At 39.2% G+C, this 16,643-nt stretch overlaps 1 protein-coding gene across 12 annotated transcripts in view; it reads right to left on the minus strand.

Moving 5' to 3' along the window:
• PPFIBP2 (PPFIA binding protein 2) overlaps window positions 1-16,643 on the minus strand; it is a 197,166-nt gene that overhangs the window by 95,218 nt on the left and 85,305 nt on the right. The window contains exon 1 of one of the 12 annotated variants that reach the window (XM_067532161.1): window positions 3,309-3,663. The exons of 10 other annotated variants lie outside the window; for them this stretch is intronic. Coding sequence is in view for 1 of the 2 variants with exons in the window: in XM_067532160.1 (XP_067388261.1) it covers window positions 813-860 (48 nt within the window). In the remaining variant the exon portion in view is untranslated. Of the gene's footprint in view, window positions 1-812; window positions 1,883-3,308; window positions 3,664-16,643 lie in introns of those variants that run through there. One more of the 12 variants, XM_067532160.1, reaches the window with a different exon arrangement.

Here is a 16,643-nt window from a genome sequence, read left to right on the forward strand (position 1 = left end):
TGAAAACCGTACAGACATGAATAATTATTTGATTCTATGAGAGAATGCATAGTATTTGCAAGAAAATGTTTACACAAAATACATAAAACTAGTTTTTACATGCTATACTATTACTGAAAAGTTAAAAAAGAAAAGTTTTTTAACACAGTAAAATCTATTTATTGCTGCCTTTGAAGACTCAAGAATAGAGTCAGGAAAGGATACAAGAAAATTATAAAAAATCCACTAGAAACAATCTTAGTTCTTAGGTGAAAAGGAAAATTCTGTTTTCTGCACTCCTACTTCTAGACAAAATAACTTAAAAAATCCAATTTAGAAGTTACTTTGTTCACCACAAAATTAAGATTTCAATTGTTTTTCATCTATTTTTAAAATACATAAACTACACTGAAAGGCAAGTGTGTAAAAAAACCAACCAACACCCCAACATTCCACATATGCAGAAAGGGTTAATTAAATGAACTACTGACGCAAATACCCTCTTTATCACAAAGTATCAACAACATTTTCTCATTGCTTACCATAAACTGTTATATAGGAAGCACGCTGTAGATTTACAATCTCAGGGACAGCCAAATTAAAATATTATTTTCCATTTGTTCAAAGCTTGATTTCAGAGTTTCATTTTAAGCACAGAGAACTGGTTTTCCCCTCTCATGGAGATATGCCTATATAATTAGCTTCTCATGAAGAACTTGGCAATTGTTTAAGTCTGAGGCACTAAATATGTTTTTCCTTACAAAGCTGAAAAGTCAAAGCCTGTTACTTACAGGTCTTTACAAAGAGACAACAGAGCACAGCAAATCACTTACCCTCTTTAGCCACGTGAAGTGCTTGTAAATATCAATCTCACCATCCATGCTTTGGGCCCATCTCAGCAATTATATTTCCTGGGTTAAAAGGAACTTTTTGGACACAAGGTAGAGCGTCGTCCCGCACAATGCAATCGCTGTTTCTCCCCCTTTCTGCCCCCACCTCTAAGAGCATGAATCCATGTTCATATTTAACTTAAATCTTCTGTCTCTGTCCCTCAGGCTTATCCCAAACTCTGCTGACGGATGTATACACAACACACAACTGCATAAACTTCAGACTCTCCCCCTCCAAGCATCTGTTTAGTGCAGATCACAATTAGTGACAAGCAGCAACATCATTCTAAAGGCTTCAAAAGATGTATCATGCCAGATAGTCTCTTGAAAAAAAGGAGCCTTCCATAGTAATCTAAACCTGCAGTAACTGTTCCCTGTTAAAATAACAAGCTAAAAATTGCTAGGCTGTCATAGAGAAACTATTTTCAAGTAATGCCTTCCCTGGCTTTCCGTTTCAAGAGTGGCTGGAACTCATTACCCAAAGACCCCCTATTTCCTGTCTCTGTTTTACTCTGTGTTCATCGTAACACTCCTCAGCTTCCCAGTTTATTTCAAGCTGGGGTTAAGCCTAAAAATAAGCCCTGCTCTTTGAATTACTTGCCTGTTCTCACAGAATACACTGTAAAAATAGAAGGGGTTCAAGAAGGACCTTATGGAGAAATAAAATATTCTATGAACATGAAGGCTTTTGCCAGAAGGGGCAATGTTTCATCTTTACAAAGAACAACGATATACTCCCAACTTTTTATAGAGTCTTTTTCTACCGCAGCTGAAGCCACAGAGCATGGCAACGTTTCAAACTTGCAATGCCAAGATGAATGTACAGTCAAAGCAATGGTTCTGTTGACAGGGGAAGTCTCAGGCATTACTGCTTGTTACAGTGGTGTCCCCTAGTGCTTCCACACAGTATTATGGCTATGTCTTAATTTTTCTTTTCTTTATAACTTCAGGTCATAATGTTTTAGATTTGCTTGGTGAAAAGGCCCTAACTTGCAACTAGGCAATAAAGAACTCCATATTAAGAGAGAATTATTTTGGACAAAAATATTTTTAAAATTGTAAGAAGTTAAATGACAGGATCCAGGTTATACCAGCTTGTAAAAAAAAAAACCAAAAACATGATGCCTTAGGAGTGTTGCATCAAGTGGCTGGGTGAGTGGGGTTTTCCCCCTCGTTGAATCAACAATGATGTCCTCACACCCATGCAGGTCTCCGGGCACTCAGAGAAATGCCTATTGCCTCCAGGGTCCCCAGCCAAACTCTTTCCAGCCATTAGAGAAAATTCTACAGCAGAAAAAGGGAACCCATGCCCAGTAACACTGCCAGCAATGGCACCACCCTATGCAAGGAACAGCCAGGAATTTGAAGCAGAATGTTTCCTTAAAAGACAATTCTTGTCTGGCTCTGCCTCATTTAGCTACATCTCAACGCACAGAGTCCTCAAGTATATGGAGAAGTTTCTGCTGATGGAGAAGCGAGGAGGTACCATGTTAGCTCAACTCTTCCTCTTTAGACAGAATTTTGGCCAAAGCAGCTCCGGTCCCTCCAAGGCAAAAAGCCGAGACTCTCACTTAAAGCCATATGCTGGAGAAAATGTGTAAGACTTTTAAAGAATAAATGCTGTTAAAAATATTTGAAAGTGCTAGTATGACTAAAGCACAGGCAAACCTCTGACCATGTAACCGAATGGTAAGCTGCCAAACTTGCCATGCCATTTGTGACAGCACTTTGAAAGATTTAGGATATTTTATGTATTCATTCCAGGTTTGCCTCGTAAGACTTTACTGATAGCTGGCCTTTGTTGGTGGGAAAAGGCTTTTCTTAGTAGTTCTTGATATCCAGCACAACCTCCTTATATTTGCCTGTCTCATCAACTCGCCATATAATTTAAAATCTCCTAAAAAACTCTCACTTCTCGTACCCATATCATGTATCTTATATATATTAAATTAAATATGTCCGTATGTGACGGCCACCATCTTGGCCAACATCCTGGGGATCTCTGGAACTAAAACCACAAACTGTTACAGCTTGAGATAAAGAGATCTGAGAGTTCTGAAACATATTTTCATGCAGGACAACCATAGTTAGTTACAACTGTACCTTGGGCTTCACGTCTACATAAACAGTACTACTTGTGTGGAACCAGACTTTCCAGCCTTATCCATGTGGCTCCCTCATTTCAGATAATTTTTAAAAAATAATTTGCCTCTGCTAAAAATGCCCCCTCCCATTATGCTTTAATTAGTCAGTTAAACCCAATAATAATTTCTTTAAAACTTCTTACATTCAAAATGTCACCGTTTGACGGCAGGGGAATCAATTAATAATGCTCTAGGAAAGCTGCATTACTCTGCTTATTGCTCTCTAGATACAATATTCACAGACAGGTGAACACTAGCTCTCTTGCTGTAAAGAATATTTAAATTACTAACATACCTTATTCCTGTCCAAGGGCTTGTTTCAGATTTCATGCAACTGTGCCTTGATTTTGTCACAGTCATTCTTCCTGACTAAAAGAGTGTCTGAATTTCTAGTGATCTTACACTGAGTCAGTCCCTTATCAGCTAGGAATGTTGACAAAGTACACTCCAAACAGTCACATGCTTGATGTTAGCCTGTCACCTACATGCTGGATTTTCTCTCTTGTTTGAGCTTTGGCCCTAGAGTACTGAATGAATAAAGGAGGATACAAATAAAATACGTTAACATTAATCAGAGTATTTTCCCATTGAATTGGGAAGGTGGGCTGGTTTCTATTGGGTGTATAAAGTTGAGCCAGTGGGAAATGTTACAGTTTGAAAATTTTTTCATAAAGCTACTATTATATTGCTCCATTATTTCTGCTATTAGGAAACCAGTGTCTGTATTCCTGATGAAATGTCAACTTCTAATTACCCCCTTCAAAAAAAAAAAAAAAAAAAAAAAAAGGCAGTCCTCCACTCAATCCAGACCATTCTTTTCTTTCTTAGTATTTGATTTATTTCACTTTAGCATTTTTAGTTTTCAAGAAATGTTATCTCCCATACCCTCCTCCCAAACATAGGACACACAGCAAAAATGGGAATATAATCTGAAACATTAATCTTAAAAATAGCAAATTTTCTGTAGTCCATTGTCTGTAGCCAGAGACTACTGGAACAAAATGCCTTCCCTTCCTAGTGAATCCTCAAAAGAGGCCCACTGATCACAGCTGTTACAATGTCAACTCCACCATTTTCAAAACAGCATCAAGAGAGAGAGCTACATGAACCTTTTACCTAATATTTAAGTAATGGAAACCACATAGCCAAACACCCTGTGCAATTCTGGCTATTCACTAGTCTATGTTCAGAAGCATTAAATTTGCTTCAACAAGCTCAAATACTCTTTTAATCCCATATCAAACATTTAACAGACTTTCCACCATATATTTTAAAATCTACTAGGATCAGTGCGCTCCAGGCTCTTATTTATAGCTTCTGCAGTTAAGAGCCCCAATGTTATCATTTAATTCCAGAAGTGGAAGGGAAACAAAAAGCCATAGATCCTGCTGGGGTTAGGGAGAGAAGAAAGGAGTGCTTGCTTTATGTCATGTTTGTCTTTGCCCACTAAAACCATGGAATCTCCTCCTCTCTAGGGCTGAGGAGACGATGGAGATGGCCACTCCCAGTAGCACTGTTCTCCAGCAACCTTGTTGAAGCCCTGTAAAGCATTCAGAAGCAAACCCCTTGGGATGTTTTGGGATGGCACCCAGCAAAAACGTCTGTGGACTGTGCTCCTATTGGAGTCATGCTGCCACATGAGGTCAGAGAAGGGGGGAAAGAAAACAATTACAGAGGCTCAGGAACTCTGTATGTATGACTCTAGCCTCCAGCAGATCTGAGGCAGGGAGGGTCATCAGTTCTGAGCCCTGAAATGAAGCACCTCAATGTTTAAATTTAAAGTGGGAAGTGTTCATGAAAACTGGGAATTGCTCAAAGATATCCTACTGGATATCCTAAAAGCCATAACATTCACAGACCACGAAAATAAGATTTTATTTATCTATCCATCCCGTATGATGTTGTGGATCGAATACTAAGTTTACTATCTGTGATAAAGAAAGATGGGAGGCAGAATCTGCTAAAATTAAACATTTTGAAATCAACAGGCCCAGATAACTTACACCCAGGAATCTTAATGGAACTAGCTGAGGAGCCCTCTGAACCACTAATGATAAAAAATAAGTCTTGGAAAATTGGGGAAATTCCCAAAGGATTGGAGGACTGCTACATTCCAACATTTTAAAATAAGGGTAAAAGGGATGACCCAGGGAACTATAGACCAGTTAGCATGACGTCAATCCCAGGTAAAATAATGGAATGGTTAATTTGAGAGTCTATCAACAAAGAATCAGAGGCTAAAAAAATAAATGTCAGTCAGCTTGGTTTCACGGAAGGAAGGTCTTGTCAAACTTTTATTTTATTTTATTTGGGGGTAGGGGGAGAGGGCAGGATAACAGTTGATAAAGGCAACTGTGTTGACATAGTATAGCTGGATTCTTGCAATGCATTTGACTTAGTACCATATGACATTTTGATTTAAAAACTTACATTATATGGAGTTAACAGCAGACACATTAAATGGATTAAAAACTGACTCCACTGACAGATCTCAAAATGTAGTTGTTGAGGGGAGATGATAGTGAGTGGGGCTGTTTCTAATAGACTCCCAAGGAGATCAGTTCTTGGTCCAACACTATTTAATATTTTTTTATCAACAATCTAGACAAAGATGTAAAATCTTTGCAGGTAAAATTTGCAGAGGATACAAAAACGATGGGGTAATAATTACCGAGGACAGGCTACTGTTACACAGTGATCTGAATCACTTAGTTAAATTATCACAATCCAGCAAAATGCATTTTATTTTTAATACAGCCTGAGACAAGGTAATACATTCAGAAACTAAGAACACAGATTATGTGAGCTTTAATGAGCTCAATTTATTCAATTTATTGAAGAGAAAGTTGCGAGGTGACTTGATCACTGTTTGTAAGTACTTACACATGCAACAGATCCCTGATAGTGAGGCTTTTCAACCTTGCTGACAGAGGCATAACATGATCTAATGGCTGGAAGATGAAGTTAAACAAATTCAACCTTGAAATAAGACATTTCCTAGCAGTGAGGATAACTGAACATTGAAACAGGTTACCAGAGGAAATGATTGACTCATCATTGCTTGGAGGCTTTAGGAGCAAATTTAAAATCTTTCTAAAGGATATGCTTTAATCCAGTTTCTAGGAGAAATTCTGCAACCTGTGTGTGCAGGAGATCAGACTAGATGGTCATGGTGGTCTCTTCTGGCCTTTGACTCTGCGAATCTAGGAGTCCCCATGTTCATCCCTTTCCTTCATGGACTATGGTTAGAATAAGATTACCTGTATTGCCCTTAATATGCTCATAACACGTGAAACTCTGCATTAGGATAATGACTATAATCAAACCTCATGCATCAGGGCATCAGACAGTTGCCTATAGGGGTCAGGAAGGAATTCTACTCCCAATCCACCGTTGGTAGGTAAATTCTGGATATTTTGTTCCCACTTCTTCTGAAGCAGATATTGGGCACAGCTGGTCCACTGCTCTGAGATGGTACAGAGAATCCTCTATCTAGATGCCTAATTAATGTATCTTCCTCACATGTTCAGACCATATCAACTACCACATTTGGGTTTGGGAAGGAATTTTTCCCCCAGCTCAAAGTGGCTGTAAGAACCCATAAGCCTAAAACTGGGATCTGTGGTATTGAAGGCAGACGTCGCTTCCTCATTGCCACAAGGGGCCCAGGCAGAGTTGCCACAAAGAAGTACTGAGAAGCTAAGACCTGCAGCAAGTCTCACTCTACGGGGCATGAGCAATAGCCATCTGTGATTCTCTGGCTGGCACTCCCCATACAAACCAGGAAGCCATTTCTGGATATTGTCTGAGCAATGCAGCCTCCTGTGTGCTTCTGCCTTAGACCCCCACATCATCACGCCTTGCTGCAACTTGCTTCCCAGCTCTTGATTTAGGCTTGACTCCGGTCCCTGCTCTTTGGTTTGCTGTCTTTGGCTTAAGACCATTACTGGCCTTGGTGAAAGACTCTGGCCAGCCCAACCCCAATTCTCATCTCGTGCTTTCAACCTGGAACAGACTTGGACCTGCAATTTTGAACTGGCCAGGCCCCAAATTGACCTTTGTCCTTCGGCCCCGATACCGAGCAGCTCATTCTGTGTCACAGACCACCCATGAGCCAGTCCTGACAAGGTTTTTTCACCTTCCTTTGTGCAGCATGGGCATAGTTTGCCTGCTGAGATCATCTGGGCATCTCACCTAATCAATTCCCTACGATTATGGGGGCCTTGGACATTGGTGTCACCTTAGTCTTTCCCTGTAGCACACAGTTCAGTCTCCTGAGTATTGAAGTGTTCGAGCTAACTAAAGTCTTTCATCTTAATATAGGGGTATCTAGGTGAAAATTAATGCCCTGTGACGTAAAGGAGGTCAGACTAGCTACTCGGTGGTCCTTCTTGGTCTTAAATTCTATGTAGCTATGAAATTGATCTCTATAGAGCACAAAGTGGCTTCTACAGGTTTGGAAGAAAAGAAAGGGGCATACTGTGCAGTGAGTGACCCTGTGCCTGATCCATTGCTTTGGGGTCTTTTTCTCTCAAGGGAGTAGATGGGAAGAGACAGCCCTCTGTTCACTTTTTAACATTAGTTAGAGAAAGCACTTGCTGGTCTGGCTTTGAGAGTGCCTGTTTATAATACACTTTATAAAACAAAGGCTATTTAGCCCTGAAGATGTAAAACCAATGTATCTCATCAGTAGAGTGCGAGTATACTGAAAAAGAAAATCAGGCCATCTGTGCAAAAGGCAGACATCTCCAACAGCTGGTTCTCAGCCCTTTGGTCAAGACCAACTGACAATCCCTAGGTGAAAAGCTCAACACAAAGGACATATATTTGCATATTTGGACCAAGCAGCATACAGAAAAGAGAAGCAGCTTGTCTCTTAGTCAGAAAGAGAAACAACTTTGACAGAAGGAGACACAATTTTTATTTCGGAACTAAAACACTGAGGAGTTTCCAAGTGGAGTTCTGCATGTGGAAGCATCAGTGCATAGCCAGGACAAATAAGACTTTTAACTTCCAAAGGACATCAGACAGTTTATTTTTCTCCTTTCCTCTTTTCTAAGCCAGCATGATTATGCCAGGCTCCTATTACATACGCTAGATGAAAACATAACTCCTCAAGCAGGTGCAAGAGACTTTGGAGTCTTTCCCAATTACAACTCATACTATCCCATAACTCTAGCACCATCAGGCCTTCCTGATAGTTCTAGCAATAACTGGCTTGCTTCCCTTAGCTTATGTAAAGAAAGTATCACCGGTGCTTGAAGCAAAGTTACTATTTACTTGTTCATTCACAGACGTTTGCACATTCTTGGCAACTTCAGACATGTTTTGCCACATACTGAAATACACTTTCAGACCAAACCACAGAAGAGCTACAAAATTTATATTTGAGGTTTAATGAAATTTACTTAGAATAAAAATGCAAAGCATGGGAAATTTGAATACTTTGCCTTGGATTAACTAAAAAACATTTACCTTTTAATTAATAGTAAAACTACTGTTGTGGACATCCAAAACCAGCAGGTCTGGTCCAGCGAGGGAAAGGTATGCCAATATGGAAAAAATGAACTTGGAAAATGTTTGAAAAGGCTAATGTACAAAATTCTGCTGGTAGGTCTGACTTACTAGTTCAGGCTTGCAGTATCCAGCTTGACAGGTTTCCATGTACTGCTGAAATTATTAAATATATAAGTGAGATGATAAAATGGACAGTATTAACAATATAATAATTGCATTTTGAGGCTTCACACACCCTAGTGTTTTACAGTTTGTTTATTTTTTTATTTTAAAAAACTGGGCAAAGGTTTACCTAGAGTACTTTATTATAACCTGGTGGAGAATAAAATCCAGTTTCTAGATCTGTTTTGATTCTAGATTCAGTAGGCTCTAACTGAGAAATAAGAAGTCAGTATTTATAGAGGACTTAGAATTAGCAAAACTTAACGCAATAATTATATACAGCCTATTTCCTAGAGCTATGATTATTAATTATACTGTATCATTATTATACTATATCGGGCAGTAATGTGATCCTTACTCCAACTAAGTGAGATAGGATAGAGGCTGGCTTATTTTCTTCTTAAAACATTAATTCCAGGGTTGAATAGGAAATAAAACAACCTCAGCATTTATTTCAGATTTTAAACAAAACCTATCAGCATATGTATACTGTTTTATTTATGTGTATATGAGCTACAATATTTAGGGTTTTTGTTTTGTTCTGTTTTGTTTTAAGCTATTCAGTACTGGAAAGATGACAAAAATCTGAAAATATATTTAGCTGGAACCAAAATCCAAGTGCACTTCTATAGACAATGTTATGTTTTGGCCTGAACTATAAGATGCTATTATCTTTATTGAAAAGTTCCAGAGGGGTAGTCGTGTTAGTCTGTATACAGCAAAAACAATGAGAGTCCTGTAGCAACTTAAAAACTAACAAATTTAATTTCTGCAGGCATAAGCTTTCGTGGGCTGCAACCCACTTCGTCAGATGCAAGAAACGGAAATCAGATAGGGGGTATATATATACACACAAGGGTAAGGAACAACAATGGGGAGGGGAGGTGTTAAAAAGCATTCAGTTAGAGTAGATGAGGCCTATTCACAACCATTGATTAGAAGGTGAGAATGTGTGAACAATAACAATTACTTCCTTACCCTTGGATGTATATATATACCCCCTATCTGATTTCTATTTCTTGCATCTGACGAAGTGGGTTGCAGCCCACGAAAGCTTATGCCTGCAGAAATTAAATTTATTAGTCTTTAAAGTGCTACAGGACTCTCGTTATTATCTTTATTGTGGAGATACTGTGTTATCTTACTGATATGACAGGTCAACTGACCCAAATACATTTTGTATAGATTGAATGACAGTTGTAAGCAAAAATACTTCAGGTTTATAGTATTTCTATACAATTCCAGGAAGATCTCCAAATCCAGTATTGGCTATTCAGAAACAGAGATTTTTATCATGAATATTTCTATACCACAGTTGTGGCACCACTTGTTTTTATCTAGTTTTCATGATCTAATAAAATAAATCCCTCCTTATACAGCCCTTGATAGATAACAATTCCTTCAATAAAAACCTCCACTTACATACAGCAAATTACTTTTAAACCTCAGTATCTGTAAATTAGAACAGTGCATCATACTATAGCAATAGGAATCACTGGAAATTGCAGAGGCAGGATGATATAGAAAATGAAGAACTGTCAGCAAGTGGAGCTTTAGGCACAAGGGAAAAAGAACTTCTACAAATTTGTCAGCTGCTTATTGCAAGAGGAGAAGACACTCAACACAACAGCTGAAAGAAACGTGGATGCAGAGGATTTATCCAGATCCATTATTCAAAATCTTTCTCAAGGCGAATGTGCAATTGCTATACCCCAATGGTTTCTTGAAAACCCACAGAATAGTCCCCTCTATGGGTCCTATGAACATTAACTTGAAGAGGAGGTATCCCAAATGAGGGTGGGGGGAACTACATTTTTACTATAGATGCCCAAAATCGAGCTCTAGCCACTGTGAACCGCCTGCTCAATTATTCCCATTCCTGGCAGGAATTCTGAGAGGTGGTCAAGTTGCAATTGTGGGACAGCATTGCTGGCCAGAACATGGGTGCAAATAACTGTGGAAAAGCAGAATCAGTGTTTCCTTTTGGGGAAACATCTGAAGAGAGCCAATTTGGCCCCACTGGTTGTAAGATGACTTTTGTTTGCATAGTGCTGATTTCTTCCTATCTTTGCTGAATAGCTAATACAGTAGATGATTGTAATGTTAGTTTCTGAAGATTTATCATTTCCATGCAGGGTAAGCCTAGAATAAATGATATCACTATACTGGGTATTAGAGTATCCACATCAAGCCCTGGCTATTTATATGGGGGAGGCAATGCTGTCTGACATTCAGGAATGGATGAAGACTCTCCTACCATTCCTTCTTTCTCCTGTCCACACTTCTGAAGCACTGTGAGAAGAGTTGATATAGCAGCTCTATACCTACACAAGGGGAATTCCCATCTTGCTAAATCTGTCAGGTTTCGAGCCACTTTGAGCTGGAAGATCAATGAAAGGAGTCATAAAGTGTATCATAGAACTGGGTCCTATGTTTTGCCCTAAAAAAGGTGCTATTCAGAAAAGTACTTCAGTGTTATGTTTTAAGTCACACGCACACAGGCACGCAAAGACGAATGAAAATAAATGCAGAATGAAGGCTCTCTTTTACTCTTCAAAGTCTCTCTGCAGGTCAGTTTTCAATGTTGTGTGTGTTAATTCCTCTTGGTGCCAGGCAGATCCAGCTATATTTAGATCCATGATGCCTCTCAACAGTCAAGCTCTATAGCTTGTGGATAGGTGTATCAGTCTTGATTGGCACGACACAGAAGAGTGTGTATTCTCATCCCAATGTGGGAGAGTCAGATGCAGATGAAAATTTCTATAAATGTATAAAAGTTTATTTTTTTCCTTAACCACCCAAAACTTATATTCAAATCTAATATTGATATGGTATGCAACTTGCTTAAAAGGGAAATGAGAAAGCTAAAATAAATTATTTTTGCAAAACCAGAATTCCTTTACCTATGTTACTGGCTAACACCATAGATCACTAACATTAAACAAGAATTTTGAACCCCTAATTTATTTTACATTTATGCACTTCACTTCTCTCAGCTTGACCAGTGAAAACTGACTAGTTATTTTTGGCTTTCATTTATAGTTCACATATTATCAGGCCAGAAGAAACTGTTGTGATCACCTAATCCAGTGGTTTCCAACCTTTTTGGCTCGAGGGCCACAAATATAATTTTTTACAAACCTGAGGGGACACCAGTCTCTGCCAGCAGCCCCTCTTCCCCCCTGCAGCTAGAAGGAAGGAGTTCAGCGAGAAGGCTCTCCCGTCCCCCTGGCTGCAGCAGACAAAACATGCACTCCACCTGGGTTCCTAGGCAGTGGTTCCCTTCTGCAGCCAGTGGACAGGAGATCAGTGCTCCCCTCCCTCTGGCTCAAGCAGGCACCCAAGTAGAGCACTTCACCGTGCTCCCTGCTACAGCCAGGGAAGAGGAGTGCTGATCTCCTGTCCTCTTGGCTTGCAGCAAGGAGCCTGCACCCACAAAGCGCTCTGCCTAGCTATGTAGGCAGCGGCTTCCTTCTGCAGCCAGCAGGAGGGGATCTGTGGGCCACTCTGAAAGACCCCACGGGGGGCCACTTTTGGGCCACGGGTTGGGAACCACTGGTCTAATCTGACCTCCTGTATAACACAGGCTTTAGAACTTCCCCGAATTAATTCCAGTTTGAACAAGAGCGTATCTTTCAGAAAAAAAACAGTTAATTTCACTTTCAGGCCATCGTGCACTGGTACAATTCTGCTGTGTCTTGAGTTGTGAACAGGGAAATGTTTATTTGATAAAAAAGTATTTCTGTAAGAATTTTTTAAATAAGTTTGAGGAAAACATTATTGGCCTTAAGTTTGGTAAAAGCTATGTTTTACAAAATTAATGTTTTGGACCAATTTGACCTCACAGTGTCCCTTAAATTTCTGTACAAATAAGAATTATCTATTACCAGTGAACAATATTATAATTATATTAATACTTTCCACCTATATAATGACACTCATTCAAATATCTGCAGGTGCTTTACAAAGCAGCATTCTCCCTATGTTATGGATTGAGAATTCTGAAAAGTCCATCTCAGTCCCTAAACATTTAGTGAAGTGGGGAACAGGGAGATTTGGGACCAAAGGACCCAAGTCAGCAAAACATTTAAGCACATGCTGAATTTTAAATCTTGAAGTCAGTGGGTCATAAACACATTCGTAAACTTAAGCATGTTCTTTATTCTTTTGCTGAATTGGGGTCTAATGGGCCCCTAATGGGTTGTTACAAAACCCCATGAAGTCAATGGAAAGACTCCCTTTGATTTTAATGGACATTCAATGAATCTTCATTAAAGGGTTCTTATTGGTAGATAAGTACTAGCTAAGAATGTATGGGCAGGCTATTCTATTTTATCTGTTGAATGGGATGTTTTTAATTATATGGAAGCACCCAGAGTAAATAGGAACTTGTTACAAATCAAGAGTAGATGAAATAAAGTAAACAAAATAATTTAAAAAATATGTATAGTATTTCAAATTTTTCTACTCTTCTTTTCCTTACCATCTGGCAAATAGATTTATCAAGTGTGCCAGAGTAACATTTCTCCGAGTGAATATGGTCAAGAAAATATTGCCATGATTTCAAGAGTGAGCAGCTGTTTAAGGATCAATGTACAATGCTCCATGGTTTAAACTAACTACAGACCTTTTACAATCTATGAAGCTAGACTGTTATTTGTGTTAAAAATCATTAGAATTATGCTCAGGTAAAGTGGATCCAAACATCCGTAGGGGAGAAATGCATCTTTGCAGAGCCTAATACAAAAAAAGCATTAGCAGTGCAGAATTTCATTTGAAGTTAGCAAAATGAAATGGTAACTAAATATGAATCATTTAGCTGACCAAGTCAGGCACAGTCAGTTATTAATTTTTAATGTTGAAATTACTATCCGCTTTGTGATACGTCATGCACTACTGAAATATTTAGCAAATAATTGTGTTACTATATCCAACGTCATTTTACAGCCAGTCGCCCATGACAATCTTACCTTTTATTTTGTAGTGTGCCAACAGCATCAGTATTTCCAAATACAAAAGCATTTATAAATGACAAAGACCTCTTCACCCACAGGCAGAGAATTTCAATACATTTCTTAAGTAATTACAGCTGTTCAATTAATACAGCTTTATTCCATCTTAGCCTTGTCAAAACAATAGTCCTGTTTTAAATTACAATGTTAAGCCCTACTTAATGAGCTGCCTACATCTAATACCACCTAAAAATTTCCTGTGAAACTCAGCTCTGACATACCCTTATGTCAGAGAATGGGAGATCTGTCCCACAGTGTTTGGAATCAAAGTCCCAGCAGGACTAGAATTTGAAGTCTAATAAAAAAGCCAGGTAGGACTAGCTGCGCCTCTCTTTCTGCCTTCCTCTGTCTTTCTCTCTGACTGAAAACTACACTGACAACTTCTGGGACTGTTACTTCAAGAGCTTTTTGTGCAACTGGGTTTTCAATATTTTAAAGGGATTTCTTTCTTTCTGTTATGCGTTCAGCTAGCTCATACTAAGGTACCACAACTAGTTACATCACGTCCACTTATAAGCTTTGGGATACGTTTCTAAAAGTTACAGAAGTGTCAGCAGCTTCCGAAGCATCACTCTACACAGTCCTTCTGTAGTCTCAGGAACCTTGCGGTTCCCTGGTCACAGGTAAAGAGAGAGTAGGAGCCTTGTGGCATGAGCTTGTGGTCTCACTACCTTTACTACTGCAAACAGTCTGTTTTTAAAGTCTTGGCCATTCATTCTTATGGGTTCTGGGTCAGGCCTTTATTTTCATAAGTCCAAAATTCAACTCTACGTGAACCATGAAGTCACAACCAGTCCTTTCTATAGCAAAGGATTAAAGTAGACACTTACAAAAATGAAGGGAAGCAATCATGGGCATAAAACTTACTGGTTATGTTATTGTTTTGGTTTTACACTCTATGAACACAACTAAAGTCCATCACACCCTACATACTTACATCCCGAAAAGGTATTGCTTTAATTATTTAGATTAAAAAATAAATGAGTGGATTTAGGGCTTTCTGACAGATAGCCTCTATTTATTCATTGAACAGATATAGCATTGGCAGTAGTCATTAAAGCTTCCCCCCTCATCACCCTACCCATGTGCTTCAATCCTGACCTAGAGGGACCAAATTCCATGGCTTTGTCTACTTCAGCAAACTTTGTAACAGTAATTCACCACTGGGAGTAGCAATGACAAAAGTGGTATTGTTCCATAAATTGTAAGCTCTTTAGGCAGGGATAGTCTTTTTGTTATAGGTTTGTGCAGTCCCCCTAGCACAAGAGGCTGGGACCTGTAGGTGCTGCTGCAATACAAATAAATAACAATGGGGTAGAGAGAACTTGGTCACTTTCCATTGTCTATCCCCACTCTAAGTCAGTCAGGAAGATCTGAAATAGTCACAGTAGGGTTAGGCGACTCAGAGATGAGAACACACATAACCTCTAGGGTGAATTCTGGTTGTGAATTTTACTAATGAGAAAATAGTTGAGTCTCTGTTCTCAATTGTGAGGTTTTGTTGCTTTGGTTTTAAATGATGATGGTGTGCAGTACGGATTGGGATCACCAGTCTGATTTCCTATACCGTAGGTTGTTGAAAAGTCCACATATGGCAGTGACTTTCAGTCACTATCAACCTGGGGCCACATTAACCAGGGACCTAAAGATGAAAAGTTCTGTATTTAGTTACAAATCCCCTGATCCAGTTGCTTTTCTCTCTCATCACAGGACAAGCTCTCAGATGCTTTGTTCTGTTACAAAGACCCCTAACTCAATAGTTGTAGGAAGGAAGAATATTATCAGCACAATCAATTCTAAATTTATTTAAAAAACTTACTTCAGCAAGCCCATTAAGGGAAATGCCGACTTCAGTGCCAGTGTGGACAGCACTATGTTGTCAGGAGAGCTTCTCCCACCAACATAGCTACCACCGTGCATGGGAGCTGGAGTAATTAAGCCAACAGGAGAGCTCTCTGCTGTCAGCTTAGAGTGGCTACACAGAGAGTTTGCAGTGGCATAGCTGCATTGGTGCCACTGTGCCACTATAAGCTCTCTAACGTAGCCATAGCCTAAGAGTCTTCAGTCAATAACAGGTAGCAATAAGGAGGCAGAGAAGCCATTCGTTTCAGTTCCCTGCTAAAGATTGGTACAAGACATAAACAAGCAGCTAGAAACTTGATGGGCCAGAGTTTTTTCTGGAACCTTGATTGTTTCACATGAAGTGGCGACTATCCTCATTTACTTGGTGTCTGTTACGACTGTAAAAATTCCCTGACCATTTCAGGGCCTACATATTGCACAAGTGAGTAGAAAAGCTTAAAAAAGGGGGACAGACTGAAGGTTTTAGACAGTGTTTTATATAGATGAGTTATAGCAGTACAGTACTTTAGTACTTTACTGTACTGTATTTTAGTACTTTACTGTACTGATATAACTTGTGTATATTGGTGTATTCTGGTGAGCATAGGAACCCAAGGGCTATTAACCAAATTGCGGAAGGTGTGACAAGCCCAAATTTTTGTGCATATATTTAAAGGAAGGATAATGTGTAAGTAACACCTGTTCCTCCTGTTGAACGGGGCATGCTCATCCATTGCTAAAGAGCACCAGTTTCTTTTGCATCATTAGCTTCTACTAAATTTCCAGGCAGAAGGAGTAGCTGTGCCTGCTTTTTACCCTATCTACTTCAGTAGGATGTTAAGAACATAGGAATTGCCTGAATGGATCAAACCAGAATTCCATTTAGTTCGCTATCCTATGGCCAATACCAGATGATTCAGAGAAACGTGTCACAACTCACAGTAGGCAGACATGGGATAATATGTCCCCCACATTAGGTCTCATCCTGATCTTTAATACTGTAGTTAGAGACTGGTTTAAGCCCTGAAGCATAAGATTTAATATCCCTTCCAACATTTTTGTTATCATGACAATTCTGGAGGTTGCAAAGTTTTGTT

This window comes from Emydura macquarii, unplaced genomic scaffold, assembly GCF_026122565.2.
Source record: "Emydura macquarii macquarii isolate MOO-44397 ecotype Brisbane River unplaced genomic scaffold, CSIRO-AGI_Emac_v2 contig_3240, whole genome shotgun sequence".
In the NCBI taxonomy this organism is placed as follows: domain Eukaryota; kingdom Metazoa; phylum Chordata; order Testudines; family Chelidae; genus Emydura; species Emydura macquarii.